The sequence below is a fragment of the Nicotiana tabacum genome, chromosome 16, assembly GCF_000715075.1.
Source record: "Nicotiana tabacum cultivar K326 chromosome 16, ASM71507v2, whole genome shotgun sequence".
NCBI lineage: Eukaryota > Viridiplantae > Streptophyta > Magnoliopsida > Solanales > Solanaceae > Nicotiana > Nicotiana tabacum.
In genome coordinates this window covers 16,821,061-16,844,094 of record NC_134095.1, presented here as the reverse complement: position 1 = coordinate 16,844,094, position 23,034 = coordinate 16,821,061, and the positions used below count along the sequence as shown (strand labels likewise).

The 23,034-nt window shown below is 39.4% G+C and overlaps 2 protein-coding genes across 2 annotated transcripts; both read left to right on the top strand.

Annotated features, from left to right (window-relative positions):
- The first annotated feature begins 720 nt into the window (after nucleotides 1-720).
- LOC107784376 (cytochrome P450 81C13-like) lies at nucleotides 721-5,970 on the top strand. Its single transcript, XM_016605506.2, has 2 exons — nucleotides 721-1,721; nucleotides 5,189-5,970. Exons 1-2 carry the CDS (start codon nucleotides 765-767, stop codon nucleotides 5,813-5,815), a joined length of 1,584 nt encoding a protein of 527 aa, XP_016460992.2. The 5' UTR covers nucleotides 721-764; the 3' UTR covers nucleotides 5,816-5,970.
- A 5,077-nt stretch (nucleotides 5,971-11,047) lies between these two features.
- Nucleotides 11,048-14,411, top strand: LOC142170161 (uncharacterized). The gene is made up of 3 exons (XM_075231992.1): nucleotides 11,048-11,501; nucleotides 11,568-11,926; nucleotides 13,704-14,411. The coding sequence occupies exons 1-3, from the start codon at nucleotides 11,048-11,050 to the stop codon at nucleotides 14,409-14,411; spliced, it is 1,521 nt and encodes a 506-aa protein (XP_075088093.1).
- Nucleotides 14,412-23,034: the final 8,623 nt, after the last annotated feature.

The following is a 23,034-nucleotide window of genomic DNA, read 5'->3' as shown; positions in this document are numbered from 1 at the left end:
CACTGCTGGATCTGCTTTTTTCTGCGAAGTTTTGTTCTGTCTATCACTCTGTTGAGTTCCTCTGTTCCTTTGGTGGACTTGCATGCACTATTCCATTAGTCTGGACCTTGCTCGAGCTCGGCTGCTCACTTGCATTCAGCACTGCAACAATTCCTTTACCAGAATTCACCATAGGTGTCAATTGAGTGCTAGAACTCACCGGTGTTACCATTTTGACTCGATTATTACCCAAATCCGACCAATTTGGATCACTGTCACTGTCCTGTTCCAGATCTTCCTCTTGTATTTTCTCCTTTGCTTTAGTGTTTCGTTTTCCTTGCTTGCGTGTGATGATGTCCGTCAATCTCCTCTCAATGACTGGTGTTTTGCTAGCATTCTTCTTCGCTCGTCCTCTTCCTCCCATTTCGGATGGCGTAGGTTAGCAGTTCACCTAACGTGCACCGAGAGAAGAAAAGAGGAGAGAGAAAATTTAAAAGGAGATCACCCTATGAACATTTAGTATAAGAGTGAAGTAATTTTAAATACCTTTCCCTTATGATATTATGAAGGGCCACCATATATTTCCAACATGATATTTTAACCTACAGTTCAGTAGCAAACTCTGTTGAGTTTCACAATTTAATTGAGTTTCACATGATCATTCAACAACACCAGTATTAAAATATTAAATAGAGAAGGGCTGAGGGCCGTCTATTTAAAAAGAGGCTTTCACTGCAAAGAGTTATCCAGAGTTCTAAGCTCAAGCATTTTCTGTTGTTTCAGGCATGCAAAACCTATATTACTCTTACTACCCGGAGATCTTTCTGTTTTTTCTTGTCATTTTACTACTAAAACATTTTCTTCGTCCCAGGAAACATTTACCACCTAGTCCTTTGTGTCTCCCAATAATCGGTCATCTTTACCTTATAAAAAATTCCCTACACCAGACATTAACCTCCTTATCAACTAAATATGGACCGGTTTTATATCTCTGGTTCGGTTGCCGAAATTTACTTGTTGTATCTTCCCCATCTGCCGTGGAAGAATGCTTTACTAAAAACGATATCATATTTGCGAACCGGCCACGTAGCATGCTAGGAGACCGGTTTTCTTTTAACTATACAGCTATTTTCTGGGCCCCTTACGGCAATCTCTGGAGAGTTCTCCGCCGCCAAACAGCGGTTGAGTTATTCTCTTCTAATAGTCTTCAAAAGTCTTCTACAATTCGGAATGAAGAACTTGGAATCTTAATTCGCTCTTTGTTTAAAGCCAGCTCGAAAAGTACACGTGGCAGCATGAGAGTACTTAATTTGAGCCATTGGGCTTTTGCTTTTGCTTTTAACGTTATGATGAGAATTGGTACTGGAAAATGTTGTGTAAGTGAGGAAGATATAGGAAAAGAGAAGGGGGAAAAAACTATTGAAGAGATGAGAGGTTTTTTCTTTGCCAACTTATTGGTTTTGAACGTGTGTGATTTCTTACCAGTGTTGAAATGGTTTGGGTACAAAGGGATCGAGAAAAAGATGGTATTAACGAATACGAAGAGAAATGAATTCTTGAGCAGCTTACTTGACGAATTTCGACAGAAGAAAAGTAGTACTAGTATTACTGTTTCAGAGTCCGTTAGTACTGCTAATGTAACCAAGGAGAATGAGAAGAAGACGCTGGTTGAAACTCTCTTGTCTCTGCAACAATCTGAACCTGAATTCTACACAGATGATCTTATTAAAAGCCTTCTAGTGGTACGTTCTCAAAGTTAGTGCTATCAATAAATTGAATATATTCCTCGTGCGCTAGACTTATTAATTAGTACTGTTTTCGTTTTCAAGAGTCAAACTAATTTTTCTTTGACCATAATTTTTTCATATGATTTTTCCTGTTTGTAACAATCACCTATCACAATTTGAGAAACCTAAAATATCTAAGGAAGAACGCACACACGTGAAGAGGATATTAAACCTAGACTACTAGTATTGGCAAGAGGATTTAACTTATATATACTACAAGAAAAGGCTCAACTTATGGGGGTTATTTTGTCAATTTGTGACGGTTTTTGACCCTTACAAATTGTATTGTGGCGGTTTTTAAAAACGCCACAGTTACGTTCTCCACAAGCATATTTGAGGCAGTTTTTTAAAACCTCCACGACAAACGCCACAAAATGACTATTTACATTGTGGGGGTTTTTAAATCAATTTGTGACGGTTTAGAACCTCCATTAATATAGTTTTAATGTTTCAAAAAAAAATACCACGGGGATTTTTAAAGCCCATAATATGTTTTCAGCTTTTTAGAAAAAAAGTATGTGGGGTTTTATAACCCCCCGAATATGATATTAATGTTTTATTGAGAAACATTACATATTCAAATCCATACCGAATTAAACAAAGTTATTATCAAGTATGAAATATAATACGGTGACCAACTAGCTAGGATAGTAAAAACTGTATATTTTCATTACATAATATTTAGCTCCACCATTTACTCTAAATAGAATAGAGTACTGCTCTTTAGCTAAGACTCCAGAGACTGCCGAAACACAAATGACAGGAGGTACTAAAACTCTTAAGAAAACTATTAACTCTTTGGAAATAGCATGGTAATGATACAATGGAAAAGAAATTGATAGGTTATAAAAACCTGAACTTAACTAAGAACAGGGAGTTCTCAATGTTCTTGTAGTCCAGAACATATGTTGTAGATAAAGTTACAAAAATTTACATTCAATGCAATCAAGAATTCAAATTATGCAGAGCCTTGACAAGACAAATGGGTACATTGACCAATCTAAATAAACTTTTTCTTTCCATAGCTAAATCTACTGTTGCAAATAATTTAACTAGTAAGCTTTCTCAGAAGTCAAAATCTTCCGGAGGAAAGCAACCGTAGAACTAACATTACCCTTGAGCTTTCAGGAAACATATTGACTACCTCATTATTTATTCCCTTCACTAACATGGAAATCCAACAGCCATATATTTATTATACTGAAATGACATAAATGCTTAGGAGCTCAAACAGGGAGAAACATAAATCTCATGCAACTGAAAAAATGAAGTAAATATATTTTTTATATAAGAAGAGAGTAGTCTCCTAATAAAACTAAGGGCAACAACAGTTGTACTACTATTACTATTACGCCTCAATTTCCAAGCTAGTGGGTTAGCTATATGAATCCTCACTAACCATTTCAGACTACCAAAGCTAAATATAGAATATAAATCCTTGACAGGCAGAATATAAAGTATAAAGCTCCCACCCAACTGCAAAAATTAGAATATAGTTTCTGTGACTTCTTGCATTTTATTAATCACTGAGAGAAGTTGAAGTATTAAGTATGTCCAAACTACTACAAATTTCAAATAACATGAGATGAGTAAGGACGAGGGGCAAGTATATATAGTTTTTCCTTAACTTTTCCTCCTATTAAACCCAATGGACCTGTTTTGTAGCAAAAAGATGCAAGACATATTTATTGGGCACCCGAAGTTATTGGTCATCCATTGCGTATCTTATAGGAAATGAAGTACCATGCAACAGTCATAGCAACATCTGCAATTTATGATCATGACTTTTATTCTTTTATTTTTTATTTTTGGTTGATGAATATGGTCATAGTTCAATTTATTCAACCATCCTAAAGCTCTAAGGTCAAACTTTCAGTTGGTGTGGAAAAAGCCTCTTATTTGAGAGGATCAGTTTAGTGAAGGAAGCTTACATAAGACCTTGTTAATAACCCCAAGGAACAAGAGAATTATCAAACATATAATGTCACCAGTTATTATACAAAGAAAAGTTAATTTAGAGAGGTGAGGTTTACCTCATACATAGCCTTTTTCATCTCCAAACACGTAGCTTCAAATTTCTGCTATACATTGGATCATTTTAGTTCTTTTATCTGCTTGCAGAGTTCAATGGGAGAATAAATAACGGTATTTCATCAAACAATTGGCATGCACTATACACATAAGTAAATACAGTAAAAATAATCTTACAAGTTTGTCTGTGCACAAGAATAAGATTAAAACAACAGAAAAAAACTAAAATTGCAATGGTAAGAACCAAAAATAAAAGGCAGCAAGGGGGATCTGTTATACCTTTTAGAGTTGTAGAATAGTGAAGCAAAGAGCACTAGGACTTGAGATATAAGAGTGAGGAGATTTATATAGCGATCACCAACGAAGTTAGGGATCGTTTAAAATTACTCAAAGCTTTGGCCCCTAAAATTCTCTATGCAACAACCCTAACAATTTAAGCAACGACTAGGTACTGGTAAACTATTGCTGACTTCACAATGGTAAAATATAAAGTGAGATCTGCAGCATATCAATGAACAACGCAAGGAAACAAAATCTGTACGAGTTATGCAATCAATTCTTGAAAAATAAACCTAGTGAATGTTATTCCACCTTTAATTTCCCACCAGCAAAATTAGGGTTTGACTGTCGAAGTCTATGGGCTGCGAGAGAGAGAGAGAGAGAGTAGTGGTAGATGAGTTGTAATACGATGGTGCCCTGTGATGGGGAGACAGAGCAACGACGGTTGGGCAGCAGCGATGAGAGCAGAGACGAGATAGGTTGGACAGCAGCGAGCGCGTATTGATGAGACATCTCTGAAATATTTTCAAATCTTATTTTGTGATTTTTTAAAGAGCAATAAAACGAGGGAAATATGAAAAAAGAAAAGGAATGGAGGGAATGGGTCATAGTTATCGCGGGAAACACAAAGAATCAAAACTTTGACTGGCTTTTAGTGGGGGTTCTTTTACAACCCCTATAGATAAACCTCCGCAAACACAATTATTTTGAGGGGATGGGTACAAACGCCACAAAACTAACGACTAGTGGGGGTTTCTTATGACCTCCCTAAATAAACCCCTACAAATTAAGCTTTTTCTTGTAGTATACTCTTATGTAATGATATTTGAATAAGCATGGAATTTAAGAAATAAAAATAGACTTTTGAAACTTATTATTTAAGGGTAAAACCAAAAATTTAAGGTTATTAAGCTCGCTTATTATTGGTCGTTACTCATAGTTTAATATCCTCTTCACGTATGTACATTTTTTAGTCTATAGTTTAAAGTCAAACGTACATACCTGAAGTCAAACTACTAATGTCATTGTCAAGAAATTCAACTCTCCATGGACAAGATGAAATGTGCAATATGTATGCATAAATTTAGGCTAAAAAACGTGTGGTGGTCCAGGTTTTGTTTGTTGCTGGAACAGAGACCACATCAATGACCATTCAATGGGCAATGCGACTTCTTTTAGCTCACCCTCAGGCATTTCAAAAACTAAGATCTGAGATTGATAGCAAAGTTGGGAACAAGCGATTGCTAAACGAATCTGATCTCGCCAAGCTTCCTTATTTGCACTGTGTTATAAACGAGACGCTGCGGTTGTACCCTCCAGTACCACTTCTATTGCCTCACTACTCGTCAGAAAATTGTACTGTTGCGGGATATCAAGTACCAAAACATACGATCCTAATGGTCAACGCTTGGGCGATCCATAGGGACCCTAAGTTATGGGATGAGCCCGAAAAGTTTAAACCCGAGAGATTTGAGGCTATGGAATTAGGAGAAAAAGAAGGGTTTAATTATAAGTTTATACCATTTGGAATGGGGAGAAGAGCATGTTCTGGAGCCAATATGGGTTTGCGCACTGTTTCATTGGTGTTGGGTTCATTGATTCAGTGGTTTGACTGGAAAAATGTTGAAGAGGAAAATAACCTGGATGCATGCTATAATTCTAAGGTAAATTTGAGTAAGGATAAACCTTTGGAAGCTATTTTTATTCCGCGGCAGAACTGTATTCAACTCCTCTCGTAGCTCTGACATTATTTATATATATCCAAATGCGTGTGCTCCTGTATGATTATGTAATATAAAGATTTGCCTTTGTGTTCTAATGGAATGTACTAAATAAGATCCAAGTTGTAAACATTTTGGAAATGGAGAATGTAATATAATGCTTTTAGTAGTAATTGTTTTGGTGAAATGCAAACTTAGCTCTGTGCTTTCATTTGCTTACAAAATTGTTGCATGTGGAACGAGTCTGGAACCTTTCTATTGTCTTTTTGGATAAATGTTATGTTAACGAGCGTAAAAAATATTACTTTTCTATACATAACGCCGAAATTCTCTGTGCTATACCTCAACGGCAACTTTTGCCCCACGAATTTACTCCGATATACTAGTTTAGCGCCTGAAATCTGTGCGCTATACACCGCTGCTTATTTGACTGGCCGCTTAACTCCAACCAAATCCCAATTTTCGAGGAAAAAAGAAGAAAATTTATTACCTACAGTAATTAGTTGCATTTAGTGCTAATATGTGAGGCTCTTAAATTAATTTTACCATTCATTTTCAGTTGATTTATTTTAGTTCTACTGATGAAGGCCCACTTATGACACTTCTAATTATATTTAATTAATTAGTTGCATTTACTACTGATAAAAGTAAATTCCTATTAATTTATTTTTAAATTCCTATATTAAGTTAATCATTCATTTTCGTTATTTATTTAATTATTTTGTATGATTGTAAAGGCTGCCATGCCAGCTTCCTCACTCAAGTGTCTGACTCAATGAATGAACAAGTTAAAACCAAAATCATCAATGGCACATCAGAGCCTGCAACTTGTTGCTTGATAAATTTACAGAATTACCCTTTATCAATTATTCTGTTAGATCATTTTCTTTGTTTTTCTAATTTATATTTTATTTATTTATTTTTATTTGGCGAAATGGCTTCCTGACCACTTAAACTTGTCGGGTTTTTTAAAGCCGATACACAAACTTTGGGTTTTCCCATTTGAACACTCGAACTCGTTTTTTCCGTAACTAATAAACACATTTGACCATTGATCATGCCTATGTGGCGCTAGTCGATCCTAATCAGTAGCCCGCGTGAGGAACACGATGCACTGGAGCGTGAAAATTTTCTTCCCAACGCCCAACAGTACAAAATGGGTTATGTTTAATTGTGTTCTTATTCATTCCTTCTAAAATACTCCCTTCCTCCATTTTTAGAATTAAGAGACAAAACTTCAGCTTCTTTCTCCCTGATATTATCCTCTTTTGCCTGATAATCCTCTAACTTAAGCTTCATCTCATTGCAAAGATCATTTGACGCATCTAGATCAGTCTCCAGTTGGGAGATCCTCTCTTGGTGAATCTCCTTTTCTTCCAGGACTTTCACACAAGTATTATTGCTTTCTTCCAATTTAACCTGCAAACCTTTAATTGTACCAACAATCACATCCACCACAGTTTTGAACTATTCAGTAAGATGTCAACTGTGTCTAGCCGCCAATAGCAATTTCTCAGCGGTCTTTGCGGGCTCACTGCTAATTCAAAATAATCATTTCATCTTGTTTTTTTGTGAGTTTTTGCTAATTAAGCACCAGTAACTCAAAATAATCATTTCGCCTTGTTCAATTCTGGGTCGGAGATGGCATTCTTCAATTCTGGGTCGGAGATGGCATTCACCTTGTTCATTTTGCTGCAACTCTCCGGCGGCTCCAGTTGGTCTGAGATGGCATTCCAGTGGTCCAAATCGCCCAAGAGCAATGCCAATCGATTCCTGTTGTTGAAGAGGTCACGCCAATTGGCCATTACAACAAATTAAAAGTCACAACTTTAAAGAAAACAAATTCTGCGACAGTGCTGATCGAAAAATTTCTCCGCCAATCTACCTAGCTAGAAAAAAATAGAAAGAGGAGAAGACGAAGAAGAACCTAGGAAGGGAGTGTTGATATGGAAGTAGAAGAAAGAGTTGCAGGTGTGGGGGAGAGGGGGCGAGATGGGAAAGAACGGGGAAGGGGAAGAGGAAGTTGGAAGGGATTAAGTGTTTTCTTTTTTATTGTATTTATTTTTATTTTTAAAATATAAATATAGGTGACAATTTTTATTTAAAAATTACACATGTCATTAGTTGGGTGGGGTCTTAGTTTTGGATTGGTCAATTGCTGACTAGATGGACACTTCTGTGTATGTGTAATACACGCGCATAGGCTCAAGGGTCAGATGTGTTTGTTAGTTAAGGGAATCATGAGTTCGAGTGTTCAAATGGGAAAACCCAAAGTTTGTGTTACACCTTGTGTATTCGGCGTTATCATGTTGTAAATGGGCTAATTCGATAGGAAGATAATTTCTATGAGATATTTAAATGATGCGGTAGTTATACATTAAGATTGGAAGTCATTTGAGTTGTGATTAAAAATTCGACAAAGATCGCGCGCAAGTTACGGGTTTAAATTTCACTGGAATTTGGATAAAATGTTGATGAGCTTTTCTCTCAATATACTGGGAGTTATGGTGTGTTCTACCTACCGAATCGAAGGTCTATGAGTCTAATTTCTAACGCAACAAACCATTCGTTAATACGACTTCGAAGTAGAGAGATATTAACATTTTTGTACAGGGGTGCACACTGTTACGGGAACAGTGTGCCTAGTCGGGTTTAGTCAAAATTTCTTTATTTAAGTCAATTTTTAAAACAGAACCCCTACGTTTTATCCTCTCCAAAACAGAACCAAAAACCTAGGGATTTCCTCTCAAACTCCTCCCATCCATCTAGCCAATCATAACAATAATTTTGTCATCCTCAAGATGGAGAGCACCACGGTAGCTTCGGAATCGTGAACTCTTCGGTGTTTCACTTTTTATAGCAAGACTCCGCCTTGAAGTAATTTCGAATTTTGAGTTAAGAAACCTCTCTTAATATGGCTTGATTGTTGGGGCTGTTCTATATGGGTTTATTGTGTTGTTTGGATCTGTGAAGACATGGATGGAATCCTGTCGATGAGGAGATGTAGTAAAGTAAAATTTGGTGGTGTGTTGGGGGGAAATTAATCTACAAAAGAGTCTACAAATTCATGGCCACAAGTTGTTCGCGTAAATGTCTAAATGAAGAATTATATAAGCTATGAGCTTGAATTTGATTTTGAATGGTTCGTATTATGTAGGAAATCATTCCTAAGGCTTTAGAGGTCTCGGAAACAGTATATAACTCCATCGACAAGGTATGTAGGGCTTTCGCTATACTTTTCGGCATGACTAGAATTCAAATAAATGTTTATCGAACTGTTTCGTCGGATTCGAGTTATTTCACCTTCAACTTATAAAGATGCTTAGACCTGATCCTTTCTCATAGAGTGCTTACTTCAGAGAATATCTATGAATTCTCGGTTTTCCTTGTTCCTTGTTTAAAAAGAACTAGAGCCTTTTTACTCGTTCTCATTTCGACATTCATATAAATCATGAATAAGGAACACTTACTTCAAAGGTATTCGTAATACATAACTCTCATGTTCTTAGTACTTGTTGGCTCGTAGTTGAAAATTAAATATTTTAGCCACAACCATGATAGTCGGGGAATAATGATGATAGGCCACTTCGACTCTTCTTAGAATACGTCTTTTAAGGTTGATTTCGCATTGCACCTATATAATTCATGATTTAGTATATGTATGTATTTACTTTCATTACCGAGCCGCACTATAGACGGCCGGGTATGACACATATTGTGTAACCACTGATCAGTTGGGATTACCGAGCTTCACGTGGCCGGGTACGATTCTACCGAGCCTTTATTATGGCTGGGTATGTTATGGATATTATAGCCCCACAGAGGGATTTATTATTATATAATGTGATATATTATAAGTAGCGATAGTGAACGACGGTTTCACAAGCATACATTTATATCCATGTTGAATTTTAGTTTCCTACCGAGGCTAGTTTCAGAATTCAAATTGTCTCTATGTCTCTTCTCTTGTTAATTACATTTTTCATGTTACACTTGTCGCCCTACATATTCAGTACATATTTCGTACTGACGTATTTTTATGCGCTGTGTTCATGCCCACAGGTTCGGATAGACAGAGCGGCATGCCTCCTCAGTAGGACCCCAGGATCAGCGTTGGGTTTCGCACTCCACTTCTTCGGAGTTGCTGACTTTGAGTCAATAGGTACTATTACAGATGTATATGTGTGGTCTTGGGCATATCGGGGGCTTTGTGTCGCCCTGTTGAGATTGTCTTACACTCTTAGAGGCTTGCAGACTAGCGGTCATTGTATATATATATTTTTTTTTTGTATCGCCCTATCGGCCTTCTGGATAGCTGTTATACTGTATATATATATATATATATATATATATATATATATATATATATATATATATATATATATATATATATATATATATATATATATATATATATATATATATATATATATATATATATATATATATATATATATATATATATATATATATATATATATATATTGGGCTCTTCTGCCTGCAGGTTATTATATTTCAGATCATATCTCATGGTTGGTTCGCTCGGGCCTTTGGGCATCGGGTGCCAGCCACACCTCCCAAGGTTAGGATGTGACAAACTTGGTATCAGAGCAGGTCAGTCCTAGGGAATCTGCAAGCTGTATCTAGTAGAGTCTTGTTTATGGTGTGTTGTGCACCACACTTATAAACATGAGGCTATTGGGCATTTAGGATTATTACTTTCTTCTTGATCTAGATCGTGCAATAGAGCCTAATCATAAGTGTTCATTCCTAATTCTCTTTTTGTTTACCTTCTCAGTGATGCCTAACACTAGGAGACGACAAGTGGCTATGAAATTTATTCAGAGGTTGGATGAGGAGGCAGGAGAGGGCACAAGTCAGGTTCCACCTGCTAATGTAGATCAACATGAGCCACAGAATGAGGCTGATTCTCAGGCTTCCGGGGCAGTACCCTCACCACCCCCGGAAGGGCGTAGAGGAGTTAACATACCTCCAGTCCCTCTTCCAGTTGTTCCTGATCAGGACCTAGACATGCGGAGTGTTGTATAATTGTTGACTCAAATAGTGGCCTCCCAGGCCCAACACCAGACCCTTGGTATTGGTGATAGGTCCGTGAGTGCGAGAGTTCGGGACTTTATCAACTTGGATCCTCCAGTATTTACATGGGTTGATCCTAATGCTGACCCACAGGATTTTCTGGATCTTATGCAACGGACCTTACAAATTATACATGCCACGGATGTTGAGTCAATGGAGTTTACTTCTTATAGACTACATGATGTTGTTGTGACATGGTATGAGACTTGGAAGCAGACTCGGGGGCCTAATGTGCCACCAGTGACATGGAAGGAGTTCTTTGAGGCATTTTTACAGCAATATTTGCCAATCGAGCTTCGAAGAGCCCGACGAGATAGGTTCTTACACTTAGAACAGGGTAATATGAGCGTTCGGGAATATAGCATGCAGTTCAACTCTTTGGCTAGGTATGCTCCTACGATTGTTGCTGATATGAGTGATCGGGTACACCAGTTTGTTAGTGGTTTGGGGGCACACTTGATAAATGAGTGCACTACAGCTTCTCTAAACCAAGGAATGGATATTGCCTGTATTCAAGCATATGCACAGGGTCTAAAGGATCGCAAGAGGCAACAACGAGCCAATCAAGAGCATGATAGAGGGCAAGAGAAGAGGGCGCGGTTCGCAGGTAACATAGGAGAGTTTCGAGGTGGATTTAGGCCACAGTTTTCCCGGCATTAGTCTTATCCGGCAGCCAGTGCACCACCACAGTTTCAGGGACAGCGACAGGATCGGACCACTTATTCTGGTCCAGATCAGAGTTCACGGACCCCAGGTCCACAGTTTAGAGGCGAGTTCAGTCAGATGAGGCCTCAGTTTCCTAGATGTGATCGATGTGGCCGAAATCATTTTGGACCATATCGCCAGGGTTTTGATGCATGTTATACATGTGGACAGCCAGGTCATATTATGAGACATTGTCCGATGACAGGTGGAGGGGGTATGGCTCAGCCGACGATATCTGCAGGGGCTTCTTCTTCTTCTTCGGTACGTCGAGTATGTAGACATCAGCTGGCAGGGGTAGGGGAAGATTTGGAGCTTCTGGTTCAGGAGGTCAGCAGAATCGCATATATGCTTTATCGAGTCGTCGGGATTTAGAGTCATCTCCGGACATGGTTACAGGTATATTATCCGTCTTTTCTATCGATATGTATGCCTTGATAGATCCTGGTTCTACATTGTCGTATATCTCCCCCTTCGTTGCTAGTAAATGGGATAGAGAGCCTGAATTGTTGCATAAGTCCTTTGAGGTATCTATGCCAATGGGTGAGCCTGTTGTAGTTAGATGGGTATATCGAAGTTGTGACGTGAAGATTCATGACTGTCATACGTAGCTGATTTGCATGAGCTAGAAATGGTAGATTTTGATATCACTATGGGTATGGATTGGTTGGCTTCTTGTTATGCCAATGTAGATTGCTGGACAAAGATTGTTCGTTTTAATTTTCCAGGTGAGCCTATTATTGAATGGAAAGGTGATGCTGCAGCGCCTAAGGGAAAGTTTATTTCTTACCTTAAAGCTCGAAGGATGATTTTTAAAGGGTACATCTATCATTTGGTACGAGTGCATGATATGGAGGTGAAATCTCCAACTCTTCAATCGGTTCCCGTCGTGAATGAATTTCCTGATGTATTTCTTGATGAACTTCCTGGTCTTACTCCAGAAAGAGAAATCGACTTTGCTATTGATATGCTTCCAGATACTCAACCAATATCTATTCCTCCATACAGAATGGCTCCTGCTGAGTTAAAAGAATTGAAAGCCCAGTTGAAGGATCTTCTGAATAAGGGCTTTATCAGGCCCAACACATCTCCCTGAGGTGCACCAGTGTTGTTTGTTCGTAAGAAGGATGGTTCGTTAAGAATGTGTATTGACTATCGCCAGCTCAACAAAGTGACTATCAAGAATAAGTACCCTTTACCCAGAATTGATGATTTGTTTGATCAGTTGCAAGGTGCCAAATATTTCTCAAAGATTGACCTTCGATCCGGCTATCACCAATTGCGAGTTAAGGAGAGAGATATTCCGAAAACGGCTTTCCAGACTAGATATGGCCATTATGAATTTCTTGTGATGTCTTTCGGTCTTACTAATGCGCTAGCAGCTTTTATGGATTTAATGAATCGGGTTTCCAAGCCATTTCTAGATATATTTGTAATTGTTTTCATTGATGATATTCTGGTATATTCTCGATCAGAAGCAGAACATGAGGATCATTTGCGTGTGGTATTGCAGACTTTGAAAAATCAGAAATTATATGCTAAATTCTCCAAATGTGAATTTTGGTTGAATTCAGTGGCTTTCCTTGGGCATATCGTTTCCGATGAAGGTATTAAGGTAGATGGTCAGAAAATTAAAGCAGTACAAAACTGGCCTAGACCCACAACTCCTACGGAAGTTCGTAATTTCTTGGGCTTAGCTGGTTATTATCGGAGATTTGTTGAGAACTTCTCTTCTATTGCTGCTCCCATGACAAAATTGACACACAAAGCCGTTAAGTTCCAATGGTCTGATGCATGTGAAAGAAGCTTTCATGAGTTGAAGAAATGTTTAACATTAGCACCTGTTCTAGCACTTCTTGAAGGATTTGAAAGTTATGTGGTATATTGTGATGCATCCAGGGTTGGATTGGGATGTGTTCTAATCCAGCATGGAAAAGTTATTGCATATGCTTCGAGGCAGTTGCGGAAGCATGAATACAATTATCCGACTCACGATATTGAGTTAGCAGTCGTTATATTTGCCTTGAAAATATGGCGTCATTATCTTTATGGTGTTCATGTGGATATCTATACAGATCACAAAAGTTTACAATATATATTTAAGCAGAAAGAGTTGAACTTGAGACAAAGGAGGTGGCTTGAATTGCTGAAGGACTATGATGTGGATATTTTGTACCATCCGGGCAAAGCGAATGTGGTAGCTGATGCGTTGAGTCGCAAATCCATGGGCAACTTGAAGCATGTAGAAGCTGGGAAATTAGAAATGACTAAGGAGATATATCGATTGGCTAACCTGAGTGTGCGGCTACATGATACAGGTGACCAGGGTGTAGTAGTCCAAAATATTGCGGGGTCATCACTGGTAGCTGAGGTAGAAATGCATCAATTTGAGGATCCGGAGTTAGTCAAAATTAAAGAGAGCATCCCTTTTCAGAAGAAGCAGTTGTTCGAGCAATCTGATGATGGAATTCTAAAATATAAAAGCCGATGGTGTGTACCTAATGTTGGGGAGCTTCGTAAGCAAATTATGACAGAGATGCACCAGTCTCGGTACTCAGTTCATCCTGGTTCAACCAAAATGTATCATGATCTTCGTCAGCTATACTGGTGGAACAGTATGAAGAAAGATATAGCCACATTTGTGGCTCAGTGTCCCAACTGCCAGCAGGTTAAAGCTGAACGCCACCTGGAGGGATACTTCAAAATATTAAGATTCCAGCTTGGAAATGGGAATCGATTAATATGGATTTCATTACAGGATTGCCCAATTCTCGCCATAAGTTCAATTCTATTTGGGTCATTGTGGATAGGCTGACGAAATCAGCTCACTTTCTCCCAGTTAGGACCATCTATTCAGCTGAAGACTATGCGAGCATGTATATCAAGGAAATAGTTCGGCTACATGGAGTTCCGTTTTCTATTATATCTGACAGAGGTGCCCAATTTACAGCTAATTTCTGGAGGTCTTTTCAAGAAGGTTTGGGTACTCTTGTTAACCTTAGTACAACATGTCACACCTCCTTTTTCCGCGCCCGTGAGGACGCAGGGGGAGTTTTTTCCAATTAAAGGACAATCGAAACGGGATTGGTTTAATTATTTCAGAGTCGCCACTTGGGAGATTTAGGGTGTCCCAAGTCACCAATTTTAATCCCGAATCGAGGAAAAAATAATGACTCTATATTACAGTCTGCGTACCAGAAATCCGGATAAGGAATTCTGTTAACCCGGGAGAAGGTGTTAGGCATTCCCGAATTCTGTGGTTCTAGCACGGTCGCTCAGCTGTTATATTCGGCTTATTTTTCTGATTTTTAAATACAATTATGAACCATGTGCAAATTTTATCTTTTAACCACTTTATTAATTATCATTATAAGGAATGTGAACGTCGCTTAAAACATGTCTTTGGATTGCGTCACATGAAATGCACCCACAATCCGGAACATATCTTACTTGACGTTTTGGGATTTGGATTTGGGTCGCATGAAATGCACACCCTAAGTCTTAAGAAAATAAATTATTAAACACGCGCCTAAAAAGACTATCGCGTTATTATTTTTGGAAAGGCCACGGAATTCACTAAGCGGCCCTCCTGAATTCTAAGTAATTTAAAACAAGTATTTACTTAGGGCCCCGCAATCTGTGTTTTTATTCGGCGAGACTCATCTCATTCTTATTTTTAAAGGATATCCTATAGCAACTACGTTTCTTGTCGTGTTTGTCTCTATCAATCGAAAGCAGTAGATAATCCTAATTAATTAATGCTTGCAAGTTATTTTATGACAGAATTCGGAAATGCTAAAATCAGGAACAAGGCTGCGCGCACAGTCAGTCGAATAAGTAGTCATGGGCCCAAATTCGACCCATGCGTGATGGGCCAAACCTGGGCCACTGATTGCTCGAAGCAGGCCGACTAGGCCTGTTTTGGTCTGAACTCGACCTTTACGGGGTTGATATTGCAAGTTTGGTATTCTTTGTCTTAACAGGTGGTTTACTAGTTATATGAGACCATCAATCCGAAAAAGGAAGAACTTAATCCAGGATGTACAGTGTTCATACTTGGTATACATATCAACATATACTGCAAAGTAAACTAGAATCTGAAATGCAACATATCTCATTGAACATATTATCACCTATCAGCATACATATGTAAGCTACCATTTAGCTAACTTATATTAATATACATTAGGCATATAGGCTGCTTCGATTGTCAATACAAGAATGAAAATTATCATACAATACATGATATCTAATATAACAGTATATATATGAAAATCAACTTCAAGTCTTTTTCCTTTCTTTTGCATTCATGCTCAATGTTCTAATTACATTTGATAGTGCCTTGGTTGTGTACCTGATGTAGAGGAATAGAAGAAGAAGGAAAAGGGTCAGCTGAGTAGCACACAGCAAACAACAGCAATCAGCAGATTCACAGCAACAACACAGCAACAAACAACCAGCCAATAATGATGAAGCTCAGCAAAGAGTCGAACAACAAATGGACAATCCCAGTAAAACAGAGTAGGAAATAACAGCCCAGAATGTTGAATGTAACAGCAACAGAAATCCAATGACCACAAGAAAACTTGGCAAACGACAGAAAAAGCAAAGCCACGAAGACAACCTGATCAAACTGGATTCTTACACAGTTTCTTCTAGGCAATACTCCTTCACAATGTTCTGAAATTTATTCCTGTTTTTTTCCTTTTCCAGTTTTCTTACTCATAGACTCTCTCAAGACTTAAAAATCAACTTCCTTTTCTAACGGATGGTCTCCTCTTTTATAGCCTAACCTTAACACTTTACAGTCTGTTTTACAACTCAAAATTGCCCCCCCCCCCATGTTGCTTTTCCACTCACTTGTTTTAAATAACCAAGCCCCCATGAAATCCCTGACAGCCCCTCTCTCTTTTTGGTTGTTAAAGTGTACTGATCACTTGTTTGTTTAAACAAAGTATGGGCAGTAGGAATATAATCTGACAGCACATGCTGTCCGATTATTTTAATTCCTTAAAGCAAACCATACACATGCTGCCCACAGTCCAAACCAAATGGCATTGTGTGTTTAAAAACAAAAATCTGAATCTGCCATTATAACCTTTCCCCTAGATGTTCTTTTAATTTGAACAAAATCAACAGGCAATACAATTCAGTTCCTAATGAGACTCAAATACGATCACAGCAGAAATAAGCAATACGAATCAAGTTGTTACCATTAACGATTGAAACTAATTGACGACATATATCGACTCGACTATATTAATCGTAACATATAACAATCAATCGTTCATATAAACAACACGTATAGAGTCCCGAATGACCTCAGATAAATTTGTTCAAACACTGGGAACTTATATGAATTAAACTCGCTTGACGATTAATCTAATTGATGAACACGTATATCACAGGGTATATTCAGAACACAAACAGAAGACAATTGGCCAAATAAAAGGCCTTTAACAGAGATGGAAGAAATCCGAATGAAAAATAACAAAATAACAAACAAACACAAAGAAATATGCTGACAACTTAATTAGAACCAAACAAAGAGAAAAGGAAACTTACTGAAAAAGTTTGAAATCAAACGGACTCAAATCAAACTCGACTTCGAACTTTTGAGGCCGAACAAACTTTAATCAGGGTGTTCTCACATGAGAACACCTTGATTAAGGTCTATTAGACCTCAAACCTATGTCCAAACCGGCCGGATTCCCCAAGTGCATGTGTTCTAAAGTCTGGATTTCCAGATCTGGATTTTTGGGAGTTGTGGGTAGATTCGGACCAAACCAAGTTTGGTTTGGTCACGAGGAAGGTCAGGAGAGTGTCTGGTATGAAGATGGGATGATTTGGCATAGATCCGGGTTCGACTCAAATCTTCAAATGAAGATTCGAGACGAACGAAAGTGATTCGAGGTTCGTGGTTAGTGGATTCGTGTTCAGGGTGGTTGGATGCTTTAGGGGTGTGAAGGGGGTGGTCACCGGCGTTCGTGCCGCCGGGTTTTGGTGGAAAGGAAACCAGGGCGGCGTTAGGGTTTGGGGGTTTCAGGGTTCAGGGAAGGAGATGACTGAAGGGGGGGGGGGGGGTTCGGATAGGGGGTGCGGGGTAAAGGGTCAAGTTTATATATGGAAGGGGAAGAGAGATTGGAGCCGTTAGATCAAGTGATCTGAACGGCTTAGATCTATTGGTGGGTAACAGGACGGGGTCGTTTGGTATGGGAACGGGGTCGTTTTGGTTTAGGTGAGGGGTTGGGTTAAACCGGCTAAATAGGTCGGGTCATGAGGGAACCAGGGACCGTTGGATCAATGAGGTTGGACGGCTCAGATTCAACTTGCCTGAAACGGCGTCGTTGAGGTGAGTTGGACAACCTGATCTGGACCGTTCCTTTGAATCAGATCAACGGCTTCAAATGGGGACGCCGATACGACGTCGTTTGAGTCCGTGCCTGGGCAGGCTGGGTTTGGACCGGGTCAGATCGTTGGTTTGGGCCTGTTTTTGTCTTATTTTTTGGGCCCAACTGATTTCAACTTCTTTTGTTTTCCAATAAAAAATAAAAATAAAAATAAAAATAATTAATAAAACAAATGAAATTAAAACAAATAACAATATGTTATTTCAACATAATTATCATACCAGGTAAGTTAAATCACAACCTAAAACGGACGATGCACGTATATTTATATTTTTTTTGAATTTTCTCTTAACGCCACATATATTTTTTGTATTTTTGTTTGATAAGGACTAGATGCAAAATGGACAGACTCACAAACGACTAACAACACATGTCACGGAAAGATCGAAAAATTGTACAGCGAAATCATTTGTCACTATTTTTATTTTCTTTTGGAGCGATTGCTCGTAAAGCAAAAATCACGTGCTTACAGCTGCCCCTCTTTGCACGAAGACACGAAGGGTTTTCGCGCAAAGATAAGCGAGCGATTTTTGCCCGTCCGAATACTCCGTGTGAAGCATTTTTTGAAAAAGATTTGACCGAACCTTTGCTTCAGAGGTTTCCTACATATCCTGGGCTGAAACAGGAATCAGGTCAATGTAGTTCGGGAAATTTTGGTAGCTGGGACTACCGTGTGACTGTAGTGTTTGCTGTTGTTGTGCGCTGTTGTATGCTGCTGTAGGATGCTACTGCTCAACCGATCTCCCTATTACATTGCTCTAAAAGGAAAACAAGAAGCTAAGTTAAACTGAGGATCCTGAAATTTCATCCATCTTCAACTTGTTCTTGTTGTCTTGCTTTCTTGTCGGCTAATGCTTTCCTCCGACGCCTTTATTTTGTGAACTTGGAGATGATGCTGGTCCTTCACCTTTTCTGAATGTCAGTTCTTATCACTTTGCTTGATTTGCTGGGGACACGGCTTTCTTCTTTAGATCTTCCAATGGTTTCTTCAGTGGTATGGCTTTTCATCAGAATTGTTATACTGGGCATGCTACAACGTTCCCAAACTACTTCTTTTGAGACGCGTTCCTTCTTCCCTTTGAATGTGCGCTTGCTTTTGCAGTTGTCTGCTTCTTGGTGCTGGGGATTTTATTGTTTCCCGTTTGGGGATCTCTGTTGTAACCTTCTGTCTTCAGGTGGGGTGACTGATTCCAAAATCTAGAGCTGAATGTATTCCCGCATTATACTGGTGGGCGACCTAGAACTGAAATGTATTCCCGCATTATACTGGTGGGCGACCTAGAACTTAAAAGTATTCCCGCATTATACTGGTGGGCGACCTAGAACTTAAAAGTATTCTCGCATTATACTGGTGGGCGACCTAGAACTTAAATGTATTCCCGCATTATACTGGTGGGCGACCTAGAACTTAAAAGTATTCCCGCATTATACTGGTGGGCGACCTAGAACTTAAAAGTATTCCCGCATTATACTGGTGGGCGACCTAGAACTTAAATGTATTCCCGCATTATACTGGTGGGCGACCTAGAACTTAAAAGTATTCCCGCATTATACTGGTGGGCGACCTAGAACTTAAATGTATTCCCGCATTATACTGGTGGGCGACCTAGAACTTAAATGTATTCCCGCATTATACTGGTGGGCGACCTAGAACTTAAAAGTATTCCCGCATTATACTGGTGGGCGACCTAGAACTTAAATGTATTCCCGCATTATACTGGTGGGCGACCTAGAACTTAAAAGTATTCCCGCATTATACTGGTGGGCGACCTAGAACTTAAAAGTATTCCCGCATTATACTGGTGGGCGACCTAGAACTTAAATGTATTTCCCGCATTATACTGGTGGGCGACCTAGAACTTAAAATGTATTCCCGCATTATACTGGTGGGCGACCTAGAACTTAAATGTATTCCCGCATTATACTGGTGGGCGACCTAGAACTTAAATGTATTCCCGCATTATACTGGTGGGCGACCTAGAACTTAAAAGTATTCCCGCATTATACTGGTGGGCGACCTAGAACTTAAAAGTATTCCCGCATTATACTGGTGGGCGACCTAGAACTTAAATGTATTCCCGCATTATACTGGTGGGCGACCTAGAACTTAAAAGTATTCCCGCATTATACTGGTGGGCGACCTAGAACTTAAATGTATTCCCGCATTATACTGGTGGGCGACCTAGAACTTAAAAGTATTCCCGCATTATACTGGTGGGCGACCTAGAACTTAAAAGTATTCCCGCATTATACTGGTGGGCGACCTAGAACTTAAAAGTATTCCCGCATTATACTGGTGGGCGACCTAGAACTTAAAAGTATTCCCGCATTATACTGGTGGGCGACCTAGAACTTAAAAGTATTCCCGCATTATACTGGTGGGCGACCTAGAACTTAAATGTATTCCCGCATTATACTGGTGGGCGACCTAGAACTTAAAATGTATTGAAATTGCTTTCCCGTTCTTCCGAGAAAATTTTCGACAATTGGCAAAAAATTTTCTGCCCCGGTTTTTGGTGACTTCCATGGCGGTGCATCTTGCTGCCATCATCAATCCTTTGTTTTCCTGCAGCGGACAAAAGGATTTAATCAGTTTTAATCGTGGTGGTAGAGGGTGCCTTTCTGGCGAGCCATTTTTCTCTCTTCCCATTTTCTTGCTCTTTGTCCCCATAATTGGTTGGCGGGCAAAGTTGCCTGTTGGGGGTCTCTAGCCTGCTGGGGATTGGTTTTCAATTTATCCCCTTTTCTGCTTTCTTTTAAAACACATGATGTGGGAGTCTGCTTCTAACTCCCGAAACCACTCCCTTTTGGAGCTTACTTCTTCCAACATTTCCGAGCACAATCCCTGCATTGCCTGGGGCCAGCCTTTAAGACTGTTTGTATTATCCTGCATTGGATGAATTCCCCTTCGGTTTCTGGTAGTAAGCTTTGACAAATCCTTCAAAGACACATTTTTTAGGAAAAGAAATAAAGATATGGAAAAGAGAAAATCTTTCTGAACCAATATTTTGTGGGAGGAGACAATCAAAAGAACTTATCTGGAGGACACAACTGGTCCCCGTGATCATGACGTGCACCATAGATTCCCGACCCAGTCTATTTGTATCAATCGATTTGCCGAATGGTCTGACTTGCTGGGGATGATAAGTGACTGTCCATGCTGTTGCAAATGTGGTAGCTTTTGTTGATTCGTCTTGTCGCCTCATAGTGCCCTTCGAGGGGTTTTCACTAATGAGACTCTCTCTTTTCTCTCATCTCCCGGCGCCTTATGGTGCCTGCGAAGGTTTTCACCAATAAGACTCTCTCATTTCATATCCCTCATCTTACATCGCCTTTCGGTGCCTGTGAAGGTTTTCACCGATAAGACTCTCTCATTTTATTTCTTTCGAGAATCCGGTGTGTTGTAGATACGACCCTCTCTTCCGGGGATTCTTTTGACTATCAACTCATTCCCAGTCTTACGATCCTTTTCTTTGCTGGGGATCAGTGTATTATTCTCGGCCTTATTTGCCGGATTTGGCATCTCTCGAACATTGATCGGGAGGTCTTTTGGATGTCGATGTTGGTTTTGGTGTGGGATTGAAGAAAGGCTATAAAATGAAAACAACTTGAAGGGTGATGTGCTACAACTTTTGGAATCAAACCTTTGTTGGAACTTAAAACATAACCTCTGCCCCAGTTTTCTTGCTTGGGGGATTTATTTTTTTACGCTTATGTTGAGTTACGTGTGTTACGCACATTGTGCTACATTGTGCACACTATGTACAATATGCATCCTATATTTGCTATGATGCACACTATGACCGAGCCGTGAGGCGCCTACGTATCCTCTTTGAGGAATCAGGTCAAACATAGTTCCCACGGTTTTATATTCCTTGATTTTTCTTTTCTTTCTTTTCATTTTCTTTTCCTTTTCTTTTTCTTTTTTCATGTCTTTTTCTTTTCTTTTTTTTTTTTCCGTATCTTTCCCATTAGTGATTCCAAAATAGGGTTATTGAAAGAATTTGCTTAAGGCTCAAAGGGGGAAGCAAGGGTTAAACAGTGTTTGGGTAGAAGAAAGAATTGCCTCCGTCATCTCATTATCCAATAAATGCCAAATACAAACAAACAAACCGAATAATTGCCATAATTAAAGAAATTACGCATAATATCTCTTGACTGCATCTGAATTGATAGTCATGTCGACACATCTACCTTCGACATCTGTCAAACACAAAGCACCGTTGGACAATATTCTGGTCACGATATAAGGCCCTTGCCAATTTGGGGCGAATTTGCCTTTTGCCTCGACCTGATGTGGGAGGATCTTCTTTAATACCAACTGTCCTACTTCAAACTTCCTGGGGCGCACCTTCTTATTATACGCTCTTGCCATTCTCTTCTGATACAGTTGACCATGGCACACTGCTGCCAATCTTTTCTCATCTATCAGGCTCAACTGTTCCAAGCGAGCTTTGATCCATTCATCATCATCAATTCCGGCTTCAGCGACAATTCGGAGGGACGGAATTTCGACCTCCGCTGGTATCACGGCCTCAGTTCCATACACCAACAAATAAGGAGTTGTGCCTATGGAAGTCCGGACGGTAGTGCGGTAACCCAACAAAGCAAAGGGTAATTTCTCGTGCCACTGTCAGGACCCTTCCACCATTTTTCGCAGTATCTTCTTGATATTCTTATTGGCTGCTTCGACTGCTCCATTCGCCTTGGGACGATATGGGGTGGAATTGCGGTGTGTAATCTTAAATTGTTGGCATACCTCTCTCATCAAGCTGCTATTAAGATTCGCACCGTTATCCGTGATGATCACTTTTGGGATCCCAAATCTACAGATGATATGGGAGTGAACAAAGTCCACCACTGCCTTCTTAGTTACTGATTTGAAGGTTTTAGCCTCAACCCATTTGGTGAAGTAATCAATGGTCACTAGAATGAACCTATGACCGTTGGACGCTGCTGGCTCGATGGGCCCAATGACATCCATGCCCCATGCTACAAACGGCCAGGGTGCTGACATCGTATGCAACT